This window comes from Kogia breviceps, chromosome 5, assembly GCF_026419965.1.
Source record: "Kogia breviceps isolate mKogBre1 chromosome 5, mKogBre1 haplotype 1, whole genome shotgun sequence".
Lineage (NCBI taxonomy): Eukaryota > Metazoa > Chordata > Mammalia > Artiodactyla > Physeteridae > Kogia > Kogia breviceps.
In genome coordinates, this window is record NC_081314.1 from 77229720 (window position 1) to 77250480 (window position 20761).

Consider the following 20761-nt stretch of genomic DNA (forward strand, 5'->3'; position numbering starts at 1 on the left):
TTATCAGCCTGTATGATCTGTTGTTCCAATTGGATTTTGATTTTTAAAAAAACCTAACTTTTTAAAAGAGCTATCACATCTAGAAGTGAAGAAAATAAATTAGATCCCTTCTCCCTCCCCAAAAGATATTAACTTCTAAAGCATAAAAAGCTATATATCTTATACAAATTAACCAGTGTTCTTACAAAAGTAATGTAGTTTTGGACTGATGACATTATGCTGTATTTGTGGTAAAGTACTAGGCACAAGAATATATGTATCAATTAGGCATTTTCAGTCTATTTAGTCTCTAAAGTTATTTAATTCTTGGCAATATATAATAACTGGTATGCATTTTGGTACTTAAATCATGAATTGTAGAGAACAAGAAGCAGTATGTTATAGTAACAGGGTTTGTATCTGACAATTACTGTGCTGAACGATCCCTTCTATGAGCTCTGTGATTTGTTTTGCAGTTGGTCACATGCAGTAGATCCTGCAATGATAAAAGAAAAAACAGCAACATAATTTGTTGAGTATTGCCAAACTTGGAACTACCTGAGCTAAAGTTTCCTTCCACTGCTACGTATGATAAACAAATAGGAAGATCTAAAAAACAAGATATATTTCATGCAGACTGATCAGTATGATATGAAAGAATCTGTATACCCCGTAAATAATATAAAGAGCAGAACAGGCGTATCTATTTAAGTGACAGGACAAATAGGTTTCAGGATGAACACTTTTGTGAATAAATCACAGGTGGATAGCTAAGAGTTTATTACAACTCAACTAACCAGAACTATAAAATATTTGTGTTTATGATATAAAAATGATACAAAATTTCCTGAGAGTCTAAACATGCCACATTTCTTTTTATAAAAACAGTAATGAAACAGGTGGGGATGGGCAGGAGTATAGAAGAGGGGAAAAAGAAGGAAAATGATAAAAAAGTAATGGGTGCCATAGATCCTTGGAGATTTTAAAAGCTGGTAAAATTTTTTTAAGGGCCCAAGAGCAGAAAATAAATAATGAACTTTCTTCTCTATGCCTTATTATGTAGTCTTTTCTATCTTTGTGGACGTTATTGAAGCAAAGCAGTATATACTCCTATGTAAGGAGTACTTAATCTCCACTGAAGAAAAATCGGCGTTAACACAAACTTTAATCATCTATTACACTTAAATGAAAAAAATGTACTTATGCGTTAAATCTGTGAAATCCAATGTTTTAGAAGCAGAGACAGACGAAAGGTCAGATTTATTTTTCAAAAGCTGTGGCTTAAAAAACAAATCCCTTTAACATTTGACATAGTGGTGCTGGTACAAATTTCCAGTGGCAAATGAAGGGTATTCCCAATGCTTTGTTAGAGTCGCTACAAATGGATACTGAAAGTCTGAGAAGAAATTGGTGAAAAGTTATAACCCAGAAACATCTGCATTGAATACATAAAAAGAAATCACCAAGATATAGGTAATAAGGAAACAAAGACCAACTAGGAGATAGGTCACCTAAAAATGGATAATAAATTTAAAGAGAGAGACATACAACAATAATTACTCAAGATAAAGTTTGTTCAAGTTAAACAGACTATGGTGAATAAAATGGAAAGAAGACACTGTATGAAACAAACTGAAACGCAAAAGCATAACATGGAATAACAAAAAAGTATTGTCATCCTGCTATTATAATGAGCACGGTCATCAGGTTCTACCACAGAATCACTTATATTTCATATCTGCTCACCAAAACAATAATATAATAATTATTAACTTTCCTAAGACTTAATCATCCAAGGAATAACATATAAAAGTAAGTTACATCTCCACTCAAAAGCACCAGTTTGCAGCACAAAGAGTAGGCAGATGGGCACAAAATCTGCATTAATGGTATAGAAGATTCACCTTTGTTGAATGCCAGAATAACAGTTTATTAAAAATAAATAAATAAAATCAATTTCCTATGACTGATCGAGAGTTGGTAGGCTGCAGTGGCTGGTTGTCTGAGACTTAAAAACAAAACAAAAATCAGCCAAATAATTTGTTGAGCCAACAGTCAAAAGAATAAACATTGGAAAGACAGGACATACTTTATGCCTGAAGGGACATTAAAACAAATCTTCCATGTTAAAAACATGTTTCTTTAAAAAGTTTAAACCTTAATTGACATTGTTATGACAGACAAAATATGATCTGAACCATTAAAAACGAAGTATAGCTTAATATGAAGACAAACATCATTGCTTAAAGCCAAGTAGACCAAACAACATAGACATATAACATAACATATGGTCTTAAATCAACTCTGAGCATAAAAACATTATTTTGAAACCGACCAACAGGGGTTGAAATTTTCTAAACTTTTGGCATAAAAAGTCAATTTTAGCAAAATTTTCTGAGGTTCTTCAAAGTTGCGAGCAAAATAAAGTATATTATTTAGGTACAAGGGATCACAAGTGTCTCAGTGATATTTTCAAAACACCTAACCTTGATTTGATTCTTCTGTATTCATGCTTTCTCCAGCTGCAGTCTCTGACATTTCTTCATCCTCCTCATCATCATGTAGGTCTTTTGAAATTAATTGTCTAGCTAATTTAATATTCAGTCCTTCATTGTAGTGAAGCTTCCTTTTCATTTCAAACTGTCGCTTTTTTTCTACAAGATACAAAAAAATAGGCGTAGGAAGTCTTTAGCTCAAAGATTGGCAAACTACAGCCTGAGTCTATTTGGTAAGTAAAGTGTTACTGGAACACAGTCACACTCATTTGTTTTTGTAATGCTTAAGACTGCTTTTGTACTCAATGGCAGAGCTGAGTAGTTGCAATAGAGACCATATGGCCCTCAAAACCTAAAATATTTTCTGTCTGGCCATTTATAGAAAAAGTTTACCAACCTTTGCCTTAGATGCTTCAAGTACATCTTAATGGGAGACTAAGAGTAAGAGCGATTAGTAGTTATATTTGTGAAGGAAATTTAAAGATATAGGAAAATTCTCCAGATAGAGTTGAATGGGAAAAAAGGAAAACTATAATACCATATACATACTATGTACAAAGCCTGCGTGCATGCACATGTGCACACACACACAAAATAAGACTCGGCAATTAACAGCCATTAATTCTGGGTCAAGGAACTATGGGGTAATTTTAATGTTTCCAAGTTTTCTATTTTTATAGTTCAGAAAAAATTCCTTTAAAAAATTCTTATTTTCCATTAAGAAATTGCCATGATTTTAAACATTGCTGGCTCGAGAGAGTGAGGGAGAGAGGGAAGAAGGGACGGGGGGAGGAAAAAAAAAAAAAACAAAACCCAAACATTGCTGGCCTAAAAACATAACCTCATTCCCAGAGTAATTTTAAGAAAAATGTGTTATTAGGATCAGTAAAGTGATTCTAGACTATTCTTTATGTATAGTCTTTACCACAGAAACATAAAAATAGCTGTAAATCAACACAACTGACCATATTTTATCAAAAGATAGCACTTTAAAGATCAACTGTTTAAGAAATATTATAAGATTTTAGAATTTCTTAGACCAGTAAATTGAAAAACAAAAAAGGAGTCGACATAAAATTGCCAACTGTTTATTTTGTCAAGAGCATTAAAACTCATTCACCATAGGTTTATTATGGTATTCATAAAAATATTTTAATGCCAAAAAGGCATAAGAGAAATCTCTCAGAATAAGGCTATTCAAAGTACTTTCTTTATGTCCCCTAATTCCCTCTATCGAACCCGCATTCCCTGCAGTGGAAGCGCAGAGTCTTAACCACTGGACTGCCAGGGAAGTCCCTCCCTTTAAGTTTTTATCATCTATACTTATTTATGTTCTAAACACTGGCATTTACAGTTGTCACTACTGATCAATCACTTTTCAGCCTCTATTTGGGTTGGGAGAAGCAAAGTTCTGAGATCAACATCCATATCATCATCCCATAAACATTTGTCTCAAACTACCAAGAAGATCTTGCCAGCCATCTTTCTTCTTCTCTAAGTTACTTTTGTGATTTGTTTTACTCTTTGAGAGTACCATATTGTAGAAGAAAGTAAAATTTTTAAAAAATCAATAAAAGACCAAATCCTCGACTAAATTTTTAGTGATGATTTTCAGATGATGTAAAAGCCAAGATTAAAAAACAACAAAAAAATGATTCTAATTGCCTCCAATACCAGATACATTTACTAAAAAGGTAAGACTTTTTCTCAGTACAAAGTAACACATGTGCTTTTAATGCAACTTAAAAAAACTTTCACAAAGTTTAAAAAAAGATAGAAACTTAAAAAAAAAATCACTCAATCTCCTCACTCAGAAATTATCATTAATATTTTATGACTCGACTTCTTTCTAAAAATGTATTTTTTATAAAAATGAATCATACCTTGTTGTATGTATATGCTGTTTTCTCACTTACTGTATAGTTAGAATGACCACGTCCCAGGAAGTCTCAGTCTATGCCTATTGTCTGATGGAGCTATATTAGTGACCCTTTCACTCTTAAAATAATCCAGAGTTTAGACAATAAAGTATATGAAGACAGAGTAAAATTCTGCCATGTACATAGCAGATTTACATAATTTTTAAAAGGTTATAAAGTAGTGAGTTATAATTTAATCCCCTATCTTGGTCAAAGGTTTCTGATTTCTCCCTTTGTATTTTCATTGTTTTTTATGATGTAATATACAGTTGACCCTTGAACAACGTGGGGGTTAGGAGTGCCTACTCTCCTCACAGTTGAAATCCACATATAACTTTATAGTTCACCCTTCATATTCGCAGTTCTGCATCTGTGGATTCAAGCAACTGTACACTGTGTAGTACTGTAGTAGGTATTTAGTATAAGTGGACCTGCACAGTTCAAACCCATGTTGTTAAAGGTTCAACTGTACATACACTTTTGTGCATCTGTTCTATTATTTTCTCAACATTAGTTAGTGTTTTTTTAAACTGTGCCTTATAATCCTTTAGTAAGTCATAACCAGCATTTTAAAGAAATGAAACAAAACAAAATAAACTAGATAGAACATATCACATATAGTAAAGGTTAAGTTAATGTTTTGTGAAATTTTAATTTTTATAATTTTATGTTTACATGTATACTGAGTGGCACTTGGTAAAAAATGTTTGAGAAACATTGAAATAAAGGCTGGGTAACTGAATTGCTAGAGCAAAGGGTGTCATTTTCTTTTAAAGCTTTTCGCTCATATGTTGCCATACCGCCATCCAGAAAAGCCAAACCATTTTTCACACCCACCAACTGTATATGAATAACTTATTTCTCCACATTCACACCAAAAGGGAAATTGTCATTCTTTTTAATTTTTGTTGATCTGAAAGAAAAGAAAGGCACCACGACGCTATTTCAATTTGTAGTTTCTTGTTCCTAAGAGTTGATCTTAAGGTATTTTTCTTTTGTCACTTATACTAATAGTCTAAGAAAATGATTTCTTTTTAATTCTAAGAGATATTAAACTTGATTTTGCTTGTTATATATTTTAGTTTTGCAATACTCAAAATTTATTATATAATTTATGTATTCATTTTGTAGAAAGCTAACATAAGTGGTCTCAACCTTCTTTGAATATAATTTTACTTATAATTTTTGTATGGCAGAGCAACATAATGCCAAAGAGTAGAAAAATTTTCAGATTTCAGGCCTAGCCTAATAATAAACTATCTATGTGAACTTGACAAGTAAATTATCCTTTTTATACTTTCTTTTGCTATTTTTCAAAATAATATAATGGAGAATATACCAATTATTTTAAGTTATTAAAAGTTAATATTTACTGAGTACTTACAATATGCCAGAATCAGTGCTAAGTGTCTTAAATTCTTTATCTCATTTAATACTCAAAAATGACTCTAAATATTTTTATAGCCCCCCATTTAGAAATCAGGAAACTGAGGGTCAGAGAAATTAGGCAAATTAGGTAAGTGACATACCTAGAGTATAAACTTAGATCTATCTGACTCCATAGCCAATATTTTAATTGTTATGTTACTAGTTACAAGATAAAACTTTCTAAGAATTTCTTTAATAAACAAGGTTGTTCAGACATGTAATTTATTTAAAAGCAATAAACACCTGTATCAGTAACTCTACTACTGGGAACTTGAACTAGTGAAACTGTAACTAGTAAAATGGTTCCCCCTGCTGGCTAACTCCTGGAACTACAATTTGAGGGAAAATCCCTTAATGAAACTGACAATAGGTTAATAAAAAATTCCCTGTTCTCAATATATCACGTTTTCAGAGAATAAGGAATCAACAAACTCTAGGAAAAATTTCTATCTGAAACCCCTTTCAAGGGCCTTTGGGGTATATTTTGGGAAAACAAATCAGGAAGTCACTCAGGATAGAAGATAATATAATACAATTTGAGATTATGCTATATATAAAATTTCTTTCTTATATAGTACTTAGGCTCAGACTATCATAGTTTTGTTCAATACACTACATTCTAAAGATGATAGGAGGGAATAGCAAATTGTACCTTTACAGCTACACATAACAAAGATCCTGACAGTTAACTAGCAAATATTCAGAATCTTAGTTCTAAAGTTTCTAAACTTTACAGTACAGGTAGTTTCTGCATTTCAAGCCTTCAAGTAAACAAAATACTCGATCTCTTTTTTCCTTTTTGTGAGTGTGTGTGTTTTTCTTGCATCTTTTTTCCTATACATAGGCTTGGTTTTCCCTTTTAAAAATAACTGAAGGGACTTCCCTGGTAGTGCAGTGGTTAAGAATCCGCCTGCCAATGCAGGGGACACAGGTTCAATCCCTGGTCTGGGAAGATCCCACATGCCGTGGAGCAACTAAGCCCGTGCGCCACAACTACTGAGCCTGCGCTCTCGAGTCCGTGAGCCACAACTACTGAGCCCGTGAGCCACAACTGCTGAAGCCTGCGTGCCTAGAGCCCGTGCTCCACAACAAGAGAAGTCACCACAATGAGAAGTCCGCGCATCACAACGAAGAGGAGCCCCCACTCGCCGCAACTAGAGTAAGCCCGCGCGCACCAATGAAGACCCAACGCAGTCAAATAAATAAATTAAATTTAAAATAAATTATTAAAAAATAATTGAAAATAAAACTATATAAGCAATTTTCAATTCTTGAGATTATACATTCACATCCTTCAAATTATAAAAAGCAACAAAGTGAAATATCTTCCATCTTTCCTTACCTCCACAGATAAGAACTATTACTCGTAAAAACAGGAACAATGAATAGGTAGCAATGCCTTAACTGCTGTGTATGTACTGTGTGGGCTAAAAGAGCCTCTTTCATCCTTGTTGAGAGGGCTATCTTTATCTCCTTTCCTGTGACACTTCTGTTCTTTTTGTTCAATGGGGCCTAACAAAAATCTTTATTCCAAGTCTGACCATCTTCATTCATTTGGTAAGCTTCACCACTGCCTTAATACAGAAAAAGCACAAGCAATTGAGAAATTAGCTCTTACTGCTATCCACTTTAAGATCATCCAAACACTCAATGACCCTAAATGCATTAATTTAATAAATATTTACTGAGCATCTACCTGGTATAGATGCTTGGTACAAAGAAAGGAACAAAAAGTACAAAGTAAGGAACACATGTTAATTCCTTTAAAGACAGCAATATTTTCTTGAAATGGGGGGTGGGGGTGGAGCTGTTATACAATAAACCCACACAAGTAGAATCTGAATTATAAAAATGTTGCTCCTTAATCTCCCACCATCCACTTCCTAAAAAGGAAAATCATTTGACAGTCTTCTATATAATGGATTTATCTCAGCAAAAATTATTAGCAATGCTAAAAGCAGTAAAAGAAACTACCTCGTTCTTCAGGTGAGAGGTCACTATCCTCATCTTCACTGCTTTCTTGTTCACGAACTCGACACTTTGGCTCCAAGCTTTCAGCAGCAGCAGTTAATCTATACAACAATCATTTACAAAGAAATCAATACTGTGATAGCCTTATATTAGTTGAGTGTCTTACTCAACTTTTGAGTCTCATAAAAACATCTAAAGATCATTAATAAACTAGCTATAACCTGATGAACATAAAAAGCAAGAGAGTGAGACTGTATATAGAAACCAATAAACAAGAAGAGTGGAAGTTGACAAACCCACGAACAGCAAAGGAATAGAGCTTTTTTTCAGGAATTCAACTTATTTTGCCTTTCTCACTTCTATCTTTAAAACCCAGGTGGCAGGATATTAAAAAGCAAAAACAGAAAAACCTCCACTCAGGGAACTGACACAGGGAATCTGTGTACCAGCTTCTGGTTCTCATCTACATACCTTGATTTTAACCTAGAAATAAGACTATGTAAGTTGCTATGAAAAATCCAGAAAAACTTATTTAGCACATGCTTTTTATTTACACTTGTACAAGTAAAGTAAAATGCCTTTAACTCCGCAGAATTATAAACAGCATGAGAAAAATGCTTTATAGTCATCAATACTTACTTCCTAGCTAAGATATCTGGGGTCAGGGCTTCAGTGGTTTCTGAATCACTCAGTGCATCTTCATCATCACCTACCATACTAGGATGATAAGCACATTATAAATTAATACCTGAACTATAATTTTTCAAGCAGGAAAACAAGGTAGGGAAACATAATTCTATTGACTAAAAGTATCAATGTATTTATGGCTCTGTTGTCGTCTTTGAAGTTTAATTTTACAGTTTCTATTTGCTGCAAATATTTAAAAGTATAGCACCAATCAAGAAAAGCCTTCAAATAATTTTTAAAAAAGAAAAAACATGCAAAAAAAACCCCACTGCAACCATGAAAATAAATACTGAAAACGCGACTCATCTGGAGGGGAAAAAAAAAAACTTCAGTTAGTCCATCCAGTGGCAGGGAAAAAATAATGCAAAAGAACCCTATCCAGCTTTAGAATATATGTTTGTATATCAACCTGAAGATAAGACACAAATGATCTATGTAGACCCAGGTTAGGTAAAATAACAAAATTAGATCCTAAGACCTAATTCAGGAAGTTTAAAAGCTATTTAGCTTTCCCAATCTACTCTCTAATGAAAAATTTGCTCCCCACAAAATTGTGAAAAATGGTTATCTTTATTATTTAAATATAAACAGTTTTAAAATAATGGCTACAGCTATTTATTTTTGAATCATGTTTGATCTTAATTTTTTTAGGATAGATATCTCCAACCAACACAGATAAGGGATGTCTACTACCTTTATTGAAAAGGAAGAAAGCATTGACTTTGGCTTCTGGTACAATAAAAGTTTTAGGTTATGTTTTAAAGTATATACCTGTAATTAGGAGAAAAATAAGGATCACTTTCATAAGTGATATGTCTACTTTTTCCCTCAAGCTTTATTAGTACTGAGTTTCAGTATCTGTACCTCCTATTTCATTATTTTTCTCCCCTTGTCACAATCATGTTAATTCTTGTTTTTACTGTTTTTGCTGTTATCAAGTTATCTCTACTATCTTCCAAAGTTTCATCCATTGATTTAAAACAGAATTTCTTTAACTCTATTTTAATAGTAACTTCTGGATTTATGTCGCTTTACTTCAGTGACAAATACAAAATATTTCAGTCCTGAAAATCTTTTTTTTTTTTCAATACAATCTAGGCATGATCTGAATTAGGTATTTCTAACTTATTTAGAATCTCATTATGTTTACTGGTGCCTTAGTTTTGTCTTCATACAAACTATAGCCATACACTATCATTTTACAACTAATTAAAAAAATGATAATGAGTCATTTGAGTCTAGAAGACTCAAAACTAACAATTACAATGCAATTATATGAACTACAATATCATGTAAGTTCAAAAATAAGGACATGAAATAGTAGTAATGTCCACTTGTCTTTGCATGGGTTAAAAAAGAGTTACCATCTGTTAAGTTATCCCTTTCTGCAAAGAGAATGAATAAGCCCCTGATATCTACTTAGGAAGCAAACAAGCCCAGCTCTCATCTTCCTTTACAAATAGATGACTTGAAGGAAGGCAAAAGCCACTTTGTATATATCATTAGCAGCTAGGGACCACGGAGGTGCAATGAATAAACATTTACTACTATAATTATAATGTAAAAAATGGATTCCATAAAGTTCCATATTACTTTTACTATTACACAAAAATATGCAGTTGGGTTATTAATTAGTGTTCCAGTAACAAATATAAAAAAACAGACAAAGATTCAAATCATCTGTTATCCAGAAGCTCATGTCAAATGCAAAATGGAAACAAGTCAAAAAAGGAATGCTGTGTACAAAACATTACCTATGGTAAGGAGTGCTAGGTTCATCTATTTTCATTAAACCATAGTCTTTGTCTGCTGGATGATATGTCGCCAGGATGTTCATTTCATCCCACTTCTGGGACTTTTTACTAAAATAATAAGAAAAAAAATTTTCCTCAATGTAATAAAAGATATAAAATGTACACATCTAAAATTCACAAACATCCAAATCCCACACTGCAATTTCTATTTGACTGCTAACTTCTATTTTTACATCTACTTTCTTGGAACAGAAACTGACTTGGGTAAAAGCCATAAGTAACTACAATAAAGTGTCAGTAAATATTTTACAGAATACTTAGTGCCCACATATTAAAAACACATTACAGCTGTCCCTCGGTATCCTCAGGGGATTGGTTCCAGGACTGAACAGATAACCAAAATCCAAGGATGCTCAAATCTCTTCTATAACTTGGCATATTTGTATATAATCTCTGCACATCCTCCCGTATACTTTAGTTCATTACTAGATTACTTATAACGCCTAATACAATGTAAATGCTATGCAAATAGTTGTAAATACAATATAATACAATGCAAATAGTTGCTGGCACATGGCAAATTCAAGTTTGGTTTTTGAAACTTTCTGGAAATTTTTTTTCCAGAATATGTTTGATCCATGATTGGCTGAATCTGAGGATGCAGAACCTGTGGACATGAGGGGTAATCAGATTCTTCACCAGGCATTCAAAAAACTATTTCATTGTGACATGTTTAATCTTCATCTGGCCTATAGAATAACAGCAAAAGCTGGAATTTACACATTGCCTGATCTCAGTAGTTAAGGATTTTGGATCTACAATATATTTTTAATAGTTTGATAAAATAGTTTGATAAAAACAGTTTGATAAAGAATACAACAGGAATATTTTCCTTGGCCTAACTGAATAATATTCAATTGCAGACTAAGTACTATTAACTACAACTTCCTTTTAAGCCTACTTACGCTTAGTTTTATCAAGAGGCAAAGGTTGGCCTAGATATACTCCACAGGTGACTGACACTACAACTCCCATTCCCCAGCACCACCAAACAGAAGTTTCTTCACCATGAAAAAAATCAAAATCTTAAGTTTATAAGAAGCTAAAAATTAATGGGTCATTTATTTTTAAAGCACAGAAGTAACATTTCTTCTTTAAAGAACTGCTGTTTTATTCATTCAGCAAGGTATTCACCTGAATTTTCAACTAATCAAACTTAAATGTTGCTAGTGTGTGTATGTATATAACACTTGACTGAACTAGACTGTGTATATAGATGGTGCTTTACAATAGTATTGATTTCTTTAGATGCCTAGTTTCTGACCATCAGAGTAATAGCTGGTCTTGTGGTGAAAAAAAAAACAAAACAGTAACATACAACTGGGAGATAGATGTTTAAGGTTCAAGTTTCACTTACCCTTCGTTAGTCCTGTTACTATAGGCAAGCCCAACAAACATTCTCTCTTGGGCTGTATTTACTCTACATGGAATTTATAAAATATGGAATTTTTAGGATTTTTAAATCTAAAGTTTTGTTAAAAGTCCTGAAACCATATCTCACTTAGCACTGTGAGACTGGCTTGCAATAAGGCATTCTGAAAAAATGTTTAAATTGCTTATGTATGAATGCCTTCTCCCACTGTCCCACAAGATTCAAAATTTAAATGATTTTGAAATATTTATGATCTGCTACAGAATGAGTTTTTCTAAAAAGCAGTCAGTTTTCTATTTGACCAAATCTACAGTTTCAGATTTTTATTTTGCTAAATAGATCTATTATCTACAAATTTCTGTAAATTTAGAAAGCAAATGATTGAGGTCTTCTCTTGGTCATATTCTACATAAGGAAACTCACAGTGAAAAGAGATACACTTTAAAGATTTTAGGCAGCAGAAATGATCAAGAAGCTTCTGATTAGAAGGATAATTAAAGACATATACAAATTTTAAGAGAATTGGATTAATTTTGTGATGAAAGCAATTCAATTAATAGACAAAGGGAGACCCATTATATGGTAACTCAATGTTCCCTCCTGATAAGACAAGGCCTCTGAAATGATAAGCCAGAGTTAAGTCTGAGTCAGAAACACAAAAGCACAGGTAAAAGTTTCATAAAACCTGTATTAACACAGTCCAATTAAGATTCCCTATTAAAGATATTGTAAAAGATAACTAGCACATATCTATTTATATAAAGTTCAGGAGCACGCAAAAACTAAAGTGTATAGGGATGTATACTTAGGGAATTACCATAAAAGTCAGGATAGTGATTATATTACAGGGGAGGAGGAGACTGTGATTGGAAAGGACAGGAGACATTTCTTTTCTTTCTCCTTCTGTTTTTTAAAAGTTATTTATTTATTATTTATTTTGGCTGCACCAGATCTTAGTTGTGTCATGCATGAGGGATTTAGTTCCCAACCAGGGATCGAACCGGCCGGGCCGGCTGCATTGGGAGCGTGGAGTCCCACCCACTGGGCCACCAGGGAAGTCCCAGACAGGAGACATTTCTGAGGTGATGGAAACATTCTTCTTGACCAGTATGGCGGTTATAGGGGTGTTTGCTTTATAACTATTCCTTAAGCTTTAAAATTACATCTAATATACTTTTCTGTATGTGGATTAAATTACAATAAAATATTAAAAAAATAAACACATACAAATTGACTTTGTTAGGTGTGTCTTAATCTCAAAGTAAAACAAGCTACTTCCTAAGTGATGCTAACAATATTGAATTAAAATGACAATTTATCATCATTAGAAGAATGAAGATGGCCCTTTGAAGCTACAGAGGTACCCCCAAACACCCTGCAAATCTGTTCTGTGAGATAATGATAGAAGAAAAAGAACTGAATTGTAGGATATAAGAAGAAATGATGTTTTCTTGAAATGAAGGATAAAATTTAAGAACCACATCCTAGTACCTTAACCCACTAACAATTTTGATTTCTGTATATTCTTTCCACTCTAACATATACAAAAAAATACCCAAGCTATTAGTATATATAAAAATATAGATGAAACAGTATATATAAAAATAGCTTCTATTTCAGTATATGTATTTTATCATAAGCTGCTTGTATTTTCTAGTCTTTACCTTTTTAATATTACATGCATAATATTCAATAACAAAATATTTACCTAATATTAGATATTTAGATTAAATTCAGTATCTTCCTACTTAAAATAAAGCAGAAATGAACATTTGTGCATATTGTATTCAATGACTTTTCAGGATAATTTGCTAGGACAAGCATATCTGGGTTAAATTTATCAAGAGCTTTGTAGTTCACTCCATGTTGCCATATAGCTTTTTTTTTTTTTTTTAAAGAGAGGACTATTTGTAATGTCCCCAAATAACTGCCAAAACTTTGTCAGGATTGGATATGTGTGTGTGTTTTTGCCACCTGAGAGGTATAAATTGATATTTAAACGCTGTTTTATGTTTCTCTGCTCAATACCTAATAAATAATATGAAAAAATGCTTATTTTACTTTCCTTGTGTGAATTGTTTACATCCTTTGCCTATTTACTGGAAACATTCCCATTAATTTGAGTGAGTTCTTTATATCTACATAAATGTAAAGAACTCATTCAAATTTATGAGAAGGTTTAAACCATATTATATTTAACTCAAAGATATATATAAGGTTTAAGCCATATTATATAGAACCACATTACATATAACCTAAATTTTTCCCATTCGCTTGCCATTTAGTTTACTATCTACTATAAACAGTATTAAAGTTTTATATATCCAAAGCTTCACTCCACATCTTCACCACAATACTAAGAGAAAAAGAACCTTAAATTGTCAAGATCCAGAGAAGATATTATCTTGCAAAACCATGAACTTTCAGTAAGAGCATAAAACAACAGACTCCAAAGAATGCTGGAAGTTCTTAGGAGGAAAATAATGAAGTCGAAGAAACTGTCTGCAGAGGACACTGGATATGGAAATTAGCATCTCTTAAATTTTGGTAGAATTAACATCAGTTGAGTAACAAAACCCAAGGAGTGAACTTGGTTTATTCCCAGTACTACCACAAACTGTTCGTGTGACCTTTGGGTCATGATCTCCACTTACAAAAAATAGGCGCAGTACCACTTACACTGAAGATCTGCTGTGAGGGTGAAAGCACCTGCTAGTTTCAGCTCCCTCCTCCCTCTTGGGTGATTGGTTTTCCGGCAGCCTAAATCTGCACCAGAAAAAGTCACCAATTCTCACTTTCACTTTGATAGCTCATATGATGCCATCTCAAAGACCTACTCATACTTCTTGCTGCTTGTGACCTTCTCGTTTTTACAGTTTTAGCCAAGTTTGGAGTGGGAAGCAGGATTTTGCTTCAATGTGTTAAACTTTAACCCCACATTTCAAGAAATGGTTCTTTCTTAAATGAAGATTCAACTTCTGTAGGTTGACAAAGTACAAGCCTTTGAAGCTTGAACAATTAAACTAAGACTTAACAATAAAAGCAATTAGTAAATAAAAGGTCACTTTTGGAAAACTTTACTCAGTAGGCCTTTGACCGTATTCCACATCCCTTTATAGGCCGAAAAAGACAAAGCTGAAGCATGCTTATGTAAAATTATATTAAAGGAAATTAATTTAAGCACTATTTTTCCAAGCAGAATTTGCCTACATTACCTAAGACTACTACAGAATTTGAGTTGAACACAGTGAATCCAAAGCATACTGTGTACAACAACCCCAAAAGTGGGGAAAATTAGATTTCTGTATTTCTAATAGAATAAGACCAACATTTGAGGGTGAGGTACTGGGTTAAACACTTTACATTTAGTAACTCATTTAATAATTAAACTAGGCAGGGATATAATGAATAACGCACTGTAAGTCACAGAGCTAATAAGTAGCAAAGAGGATCTGAACCCAGGCAATCTGGCCCCATATTAATCACTAACCTGTAACACTTCGAATAAGATAGGCTTTAGTAACACAATATTATATTTTCAACAATTCCAAATGAACATTTTTCTCACTTTAATATTTCTGAAAACAGAATATATCTTAAAATGGATGGCATCTTATAATTGGCAGTATTTTTTTCTTTCTTGGTGCTACCTAAAATCATGGTACATCTTAGAATCAATGGTGTCTTGTTTTTGATGAAACACACGAACTTACTCACTAGATCTGTTATGTCTCACCTTCACAGGCTGTTCACTATATTCAAAGTATCCAGAAAGAATGGGAATTCTACAATCATAATGATGACAGTGGTGTTCTAATTAGTTGAGCAGGGTGCTGCAATATACTGACATTATCTATGCCTAATTATGTGAATTTACAGACTCTATCCAATTTTAATTGAACTAACCCTCAAAAAGTGGTACCTGACAAATAGTACCTAAAGAAACCACTCACTGAAGATAACAGTACCAATGCAAAGTATAGAGAATAAGAAGATAACACCACCCGGACATTTAAAAAAAAAAAAAAAGGTTGGACAAGAACTGTATTAAAAAAATCCTAAAGACTACTTGAAATACGGCAGTATATAAACCTCACTTTAAGTATATATTGAATCTTGAGGTATTATCTAATGGTAGTAGTATATGTATATAAATCATAAACAAACATTTGAAACATTTCAAGTTTTTCCTACTAAAATGATGCACAATCAAAAAGTTTAGAGACCACTGGAATAGCACAACTCATGACTTAAAAAAAATCCTTTAGTAACATCTCTTTATGTTAAATAAAATGTTCTGTTAAATTATACCCTCTCACAACTGATAGCGTTGGGGTGGGGAGTGGTTTGTGCAGAAAAGGGAAACTACCACTGTACTTCACATGATAATGGCACCAATAAAAGGTATGGTTATTCGTGGATTCTGTATTTGTAAATCTGACTACTTGCCAAAATTTATCTGTAACTCCAAAATCAATACTTGAGGAGATTTCTCTGTCTCTCTCAGACACGCATAGAGCAGGGAAAAATTTGAGTTGTCCAATGCACATGTTCCCATCTGAGATTAAACCTTCTTGCTTCAGCTCTCTTACTGTAAATGTGTCCTGTTTATCTATTTAGTACCATGTTTTTTGCTTTTTTGGTGAATTAACTGTTCAAAACGGCTCCCAAAGATCGTGCTTAAGTGCTGTCCAGTGCTCCTAAGCCCAAGAAGATTGTTATGTGTCTTATGGAGAAAGTATGTGTTAGATAAACTTAATTCGGGCATAAGTTATAGTGCTATTGGCCATTTGTTCAATGTTGATGAATCAACAATATGTATAAAATTAGGTGTCTTTAAACAGAAACAGAAATTTTAAAAGGTTATGGACTGATTGGTTGATGAAAATGTTGTGACCAGAGGCTTACAGGAACCTAAGTCTGTATTCCCCCTAGGAGTAACAGTTCAGTATTAACTAACTCAGTGTTTGTGGTGACTTTATAGAATGTCACTACTGAGAACAGTGAGAACTGACTTAAATCCCCGGTCATTTTCACATTAATATGAGATTATTTTGCCTAATACTCTGGTTCCAACATTTGAAGTTAGACCATTACACTATACTTTTTAGTTTCTGAATTTTAAGTGCATTGTACTTGAAAGAGCTATTTATTTCGGTCCTTTATACACGAAAGGGAAAATACTGGTTGTACTTAAACATTACAAAAAGTTTGTTTCAAATGTGTTCACCTATACTTTCATTGTTTCTGTTCAAAGAGGCTCTCATAAAGTCACTAATATTGTTTGCATGAGCTGTGCCATAAATAATAATGTGTACTGTATTACCAATAGAATTAGTTTATTTGCTTTCCAGTCAAATAACACTTATCATGAAAAAACCCATCCCCTTTTACTACTTAGAACCAAACATCATAAACCTCAATGAATTAGGGCTTGGTAGCTGCCTTTGAAGACAGGACTATAACCTCCTAATTTACACAAGTCAAAGTCAACTGCCTTGCAAAAGGCCCCCTTCCTGTTAGCAGCTCCTAAAGAAGGAGCAGCCCCTATGTAGGTGAGACAGTCTAGTATGGCGGCTTTCCAGGCAGAAGGATCTGGAGGTAAACCCCAGTCAATTATATAAAGAGGCCAACAGAGTGGGGCCACCAGAAATTACAACAGACCAAAGTTGAGAATAAACAGAAGCAGCAGCGAAAGACAGAAGAAAGTAATAAGCTACTTGGTAGCCAAACAAAAAGAAGCTCACACTGGAGAATAGGTAAATAACTTAAATGCCAGTGTGAACCACATTCTGGCTGCTGAACACCCTGAAATCATATAAGAGCCTTCCACAGTTTGTTTTGTTATTAAAACTATCTTGGTCTTCCTGTTATAGCTATGCTCTGGTAAGACTTTTCTTAATTCCATTTCAATAACCCCCCCTTCTCATATGAAGCGGCTTACCCCAAACAGAGGTTAGAAATATAGGTTAGAAAATTGCATGTTGGAGAATGTGAGTCAAGCATCCAAAAGAGAGTGTGAGTAGGAGAGGTGCTAGACAAATTAAGGTCCTTTCCAACCCCCAAAGGCCATGATTCTGAGCTGTGATCCTACTTAATGTTTTCCTCAAGGTAACACAAACCCCCATAAATTTACCATCACCAAACTGTAGTTCCTTTTATAGCCCTAAAATGATCCTTTTGAACAGGTGTGCCCTAGTTCCAATATTCAAAGTTTTCGGGAACATCCTCATTTTAGCTTTATGACTTCACAGATTTCAACAACTTTTCTTAGGCCTTATTTCCAGAATATAGAGTCCTTATGTGTTTAGTATCTTAGAACACCCAAGCCCCTGAGGACCCAGTGTTATATTTTACACTATATATACGGTTTTGCACCTTTTTCCCCCTCCCCCCATTGAGGACTGCACCTTGGATATCTTTCTCTGCGCATTAACATCTATTTCATTCTTTTTAAAGGCTGGTCTGTTTTCCCATTATACTAATGTACCATAATTAATATTTCACCAGTCCTTCTTAATGGACCTTGTGTTGTTCCCAATTATTTACTATCACACACAATGCTGTGGGTCAACATCTCCTCACATACGTATTTGTGAGGATGCAAAAGCAACTAAATTATCACGGGATCATTTTAAGTTGGTACTTTCTGAACTGTTCTGAGCTTACATATGTCTTTCAAGAGGAACAAAGACTAGAAAGCGCTCAAACTCTCGTTGCAGATGCAAAAATAATTAGTAATAAATAGCTTTCCATTAAATATAGATCAGACTGGGAAAATTTCGGTTTCTTTTAATGCAGAGATAATGACAAACCAGGACCCAAGAGAGTGAATGTGGCATTATTCTTGTGATAATGTTCACCTAAAAAGGAACGACTATGGCAGAAGGGTAATTAGAAAAATGGAGAAATTATCTCTTTTTCGGAGGAGTCTCTTATTAGCTTGAGACTAGATCTTAAAGGGCTCCCAAGCCAAGAAAATACACTTTAATCACTGAATTTTAGACACTCGGATACAAGGTGAAGAAATAATAAATGCTAAACAGGTGAAGCTTTAACTTCAACTTGATTCTTTAATATTCCCAATTTCCAGAGGCTCAAAAATCATGGTGTATGTTTTAAAATTATTATATATGCGTATACACTTTTAAAAAACGCCACACAACAAACGTCATAGCTCCTGTCTTCTTTATAATCACTCCACCCCTCAGCCTGGCCGGCGGAGGGAGACCCGAGCGGCACAAGGGCCGCATCTACGCAGCCGCCCCGCCCGGCCGCCCGCCGCGCTCGGGCTTGGGGTCCGGGGTCGGGCTGGGGGTCGGCAACAGTGCCGGGGGGCGGGGAGGGCGAGGCCGCCCAGGCGGGGAAGAAGGGGCTGGCCAGGCCGACCCGGGCGACGATGGCCGTCCCTCGCGGCTCTTACCTCAGCTCTTCCTCGACACTCCTGCCGGGCTGTTCGGCCGATGCCACCACAGAAGAAGTCGTAGAGCTCTTGTTCTTCAGGATCCCCTTGATGGGCCGGTGCGAGGCCGTCGAGGCCGCCATTGCCCGCCGCTCCGGCGGTCGGCTCAGCGTCGCTGCTTGGCGCCGGGTACAGGAAGGAAAGGGCTGGGCGCGAGCAGAGACTTGCCAATCAGCCGCCAAGCCCGCCTGGGGCTGAAGCGGCCGCACCTGCTGTCGCGGAAACAGCCACCAGAGTCGTTGTCACGACACAACGACTTGGACGCTCTGGCGTCCAGCCGACGCCGCGTGGCTAGCGGCCCTTACAGCCCCTAGGCCACCCGTACTTTACCCGCGGCCCGCGGAGAGAAGCCGGCCTAACGCCGGAGCGACGCCGACACCAAACCCAAGCGGGCCCGCCCTCTCGCGATATCTGGGGAGGGGCGGGGGCGGGGCGAGGAGGTGGGCATGGTTCTCGCCCCGCCCCTTCCCGGCCCTCTCGGTGAGCTCTCCCCTGCAGTGGCTGGGGCTCTGGGTGAGGAAACCAGAGAAGTTTCCGGCTGGACTTTGTACCGAGCTGTACATCTCTCCAAGCACCCTCGCTCCCACCACTTCATCAGGTTCATATTGTTATTTCTGTATTTTATATATCTGAAAATTGAAGCTCGAAGGTGACATCATTCCCCAAAGATATTAACTGACTTTCAGAAATGAAGTATGTCTCCTCTTTCCTTCTATTTAACCAGCATAAAAAGCTTAACTCTCCATTAAAAAATCATGAAATATCAGCATTGGAATGGTCCTTAGAGACCTATTGTGAAATCATAGAATATTGACTTTTATGAAATCATAGAACATCAGCATTAAAATAGTCTAACTTATTTTTACCATTGGAAAAGCTGAAGGAGAGGAGAAGTGACGGGACCACCACTGTCACACGGCCCATCCGTAGTGTGTGGTCATAGAAGTTCAGACTTCTGCTTCTAGTCTGATGTTTCCCCATTTTACCACATTCTGCCTCTGTGTTGGTAATCTCATGGAAGGTATCACTGGCAGAAGTTCCTAGAATTGTAGTTTATAATCTTTCTGTCCCCCCAGATATTGGGAACTCACTTAGTGTAACCAGATGTCCAACACTGGGTGAAACAGGCCAAAAGCCTAGGGAACTGTCTAGGTCTTTGTAAAATGAGTCCCCAAAGAGAAAAAAAACAAAACCGTCCAGCACACACTCTCCGCACATTATCTCTGCCTGGGTGCGAATGAAAGATAGCCGGGAGAACCTTGATGAAAGAGAGGAGAACTTGAGGCTCTAAGGTGCCAGGATACATGTGTTTCCCAGTGATGGGTGCTGTGACTGTTGTGAGGAGAAGTGGGTTCTAGGGAAGGGCAGGAGTTTGAAGCCCTGGGAACACTGGGAGCTAGGCTGTATCTAAAGTTAAGCTCAGGTCAACAGAGGGGGTGGCGTCCACTCCAGCCACCCAACCTCTCTCCATGCAGTGCTACCACTGGAGTTGTACAGGTGGGAAAAGTGGAAGGCTCAGCAATTAAGCAAGTTGCCTCCTGTTATGGGTTGAATTATGTCCCCCTAAGTTATATTGAAGTCCTAACTTCCAATACTTTAGAATGTAAACTTATTTGGAAATAGAATCATTGCAG

General features: G+C 35.5%; 1 protein-coding gene and 1 non-coding gene across 2 annotated transcripts; both read right to left on the bottom strand.

Moving 5' to 3' along the window:
- Positions 1 to 281: 281 nt before the first annotated feature.
- On the bottom strand, positions 282 to 19609 carry PPP1R2 (protein phosphatase 1 regulatory inhibitor subunit 2). The gene is made up of 6 exons (XM_059064907.2): positions 19089 to 19609; positions 10234 to 10341; positions 8432 to 8509; positions 7796 to 7893; positions 2466 to 2633; positions 282 to 475 (listed from the first exon to the last, which is right to left on the bottom strand). Exons 1-6 carry the CDS (start codon positions 19208 to 19210, stop codon positions 429 to 431), a joined length of 621 nt encoding a protein of 206 aa, XP_058920890.1. The 5' UTR covers positions 19211 to 19609; the 3' UTR covers positions 282 to 428.
- LOC131757887 (U6atac minor spliceosomal RNA) lies at positions 7189 to 7308 on the bottom strand. Its single transcript, XR_009336035.1, has one exon. It is a non-coding gene; the product is annotated as a U6atac minor spliceosomal RNA (small nuclear RNA).
- Positions 19610 to 20761: the final 1152 nt, after the last annotated feature.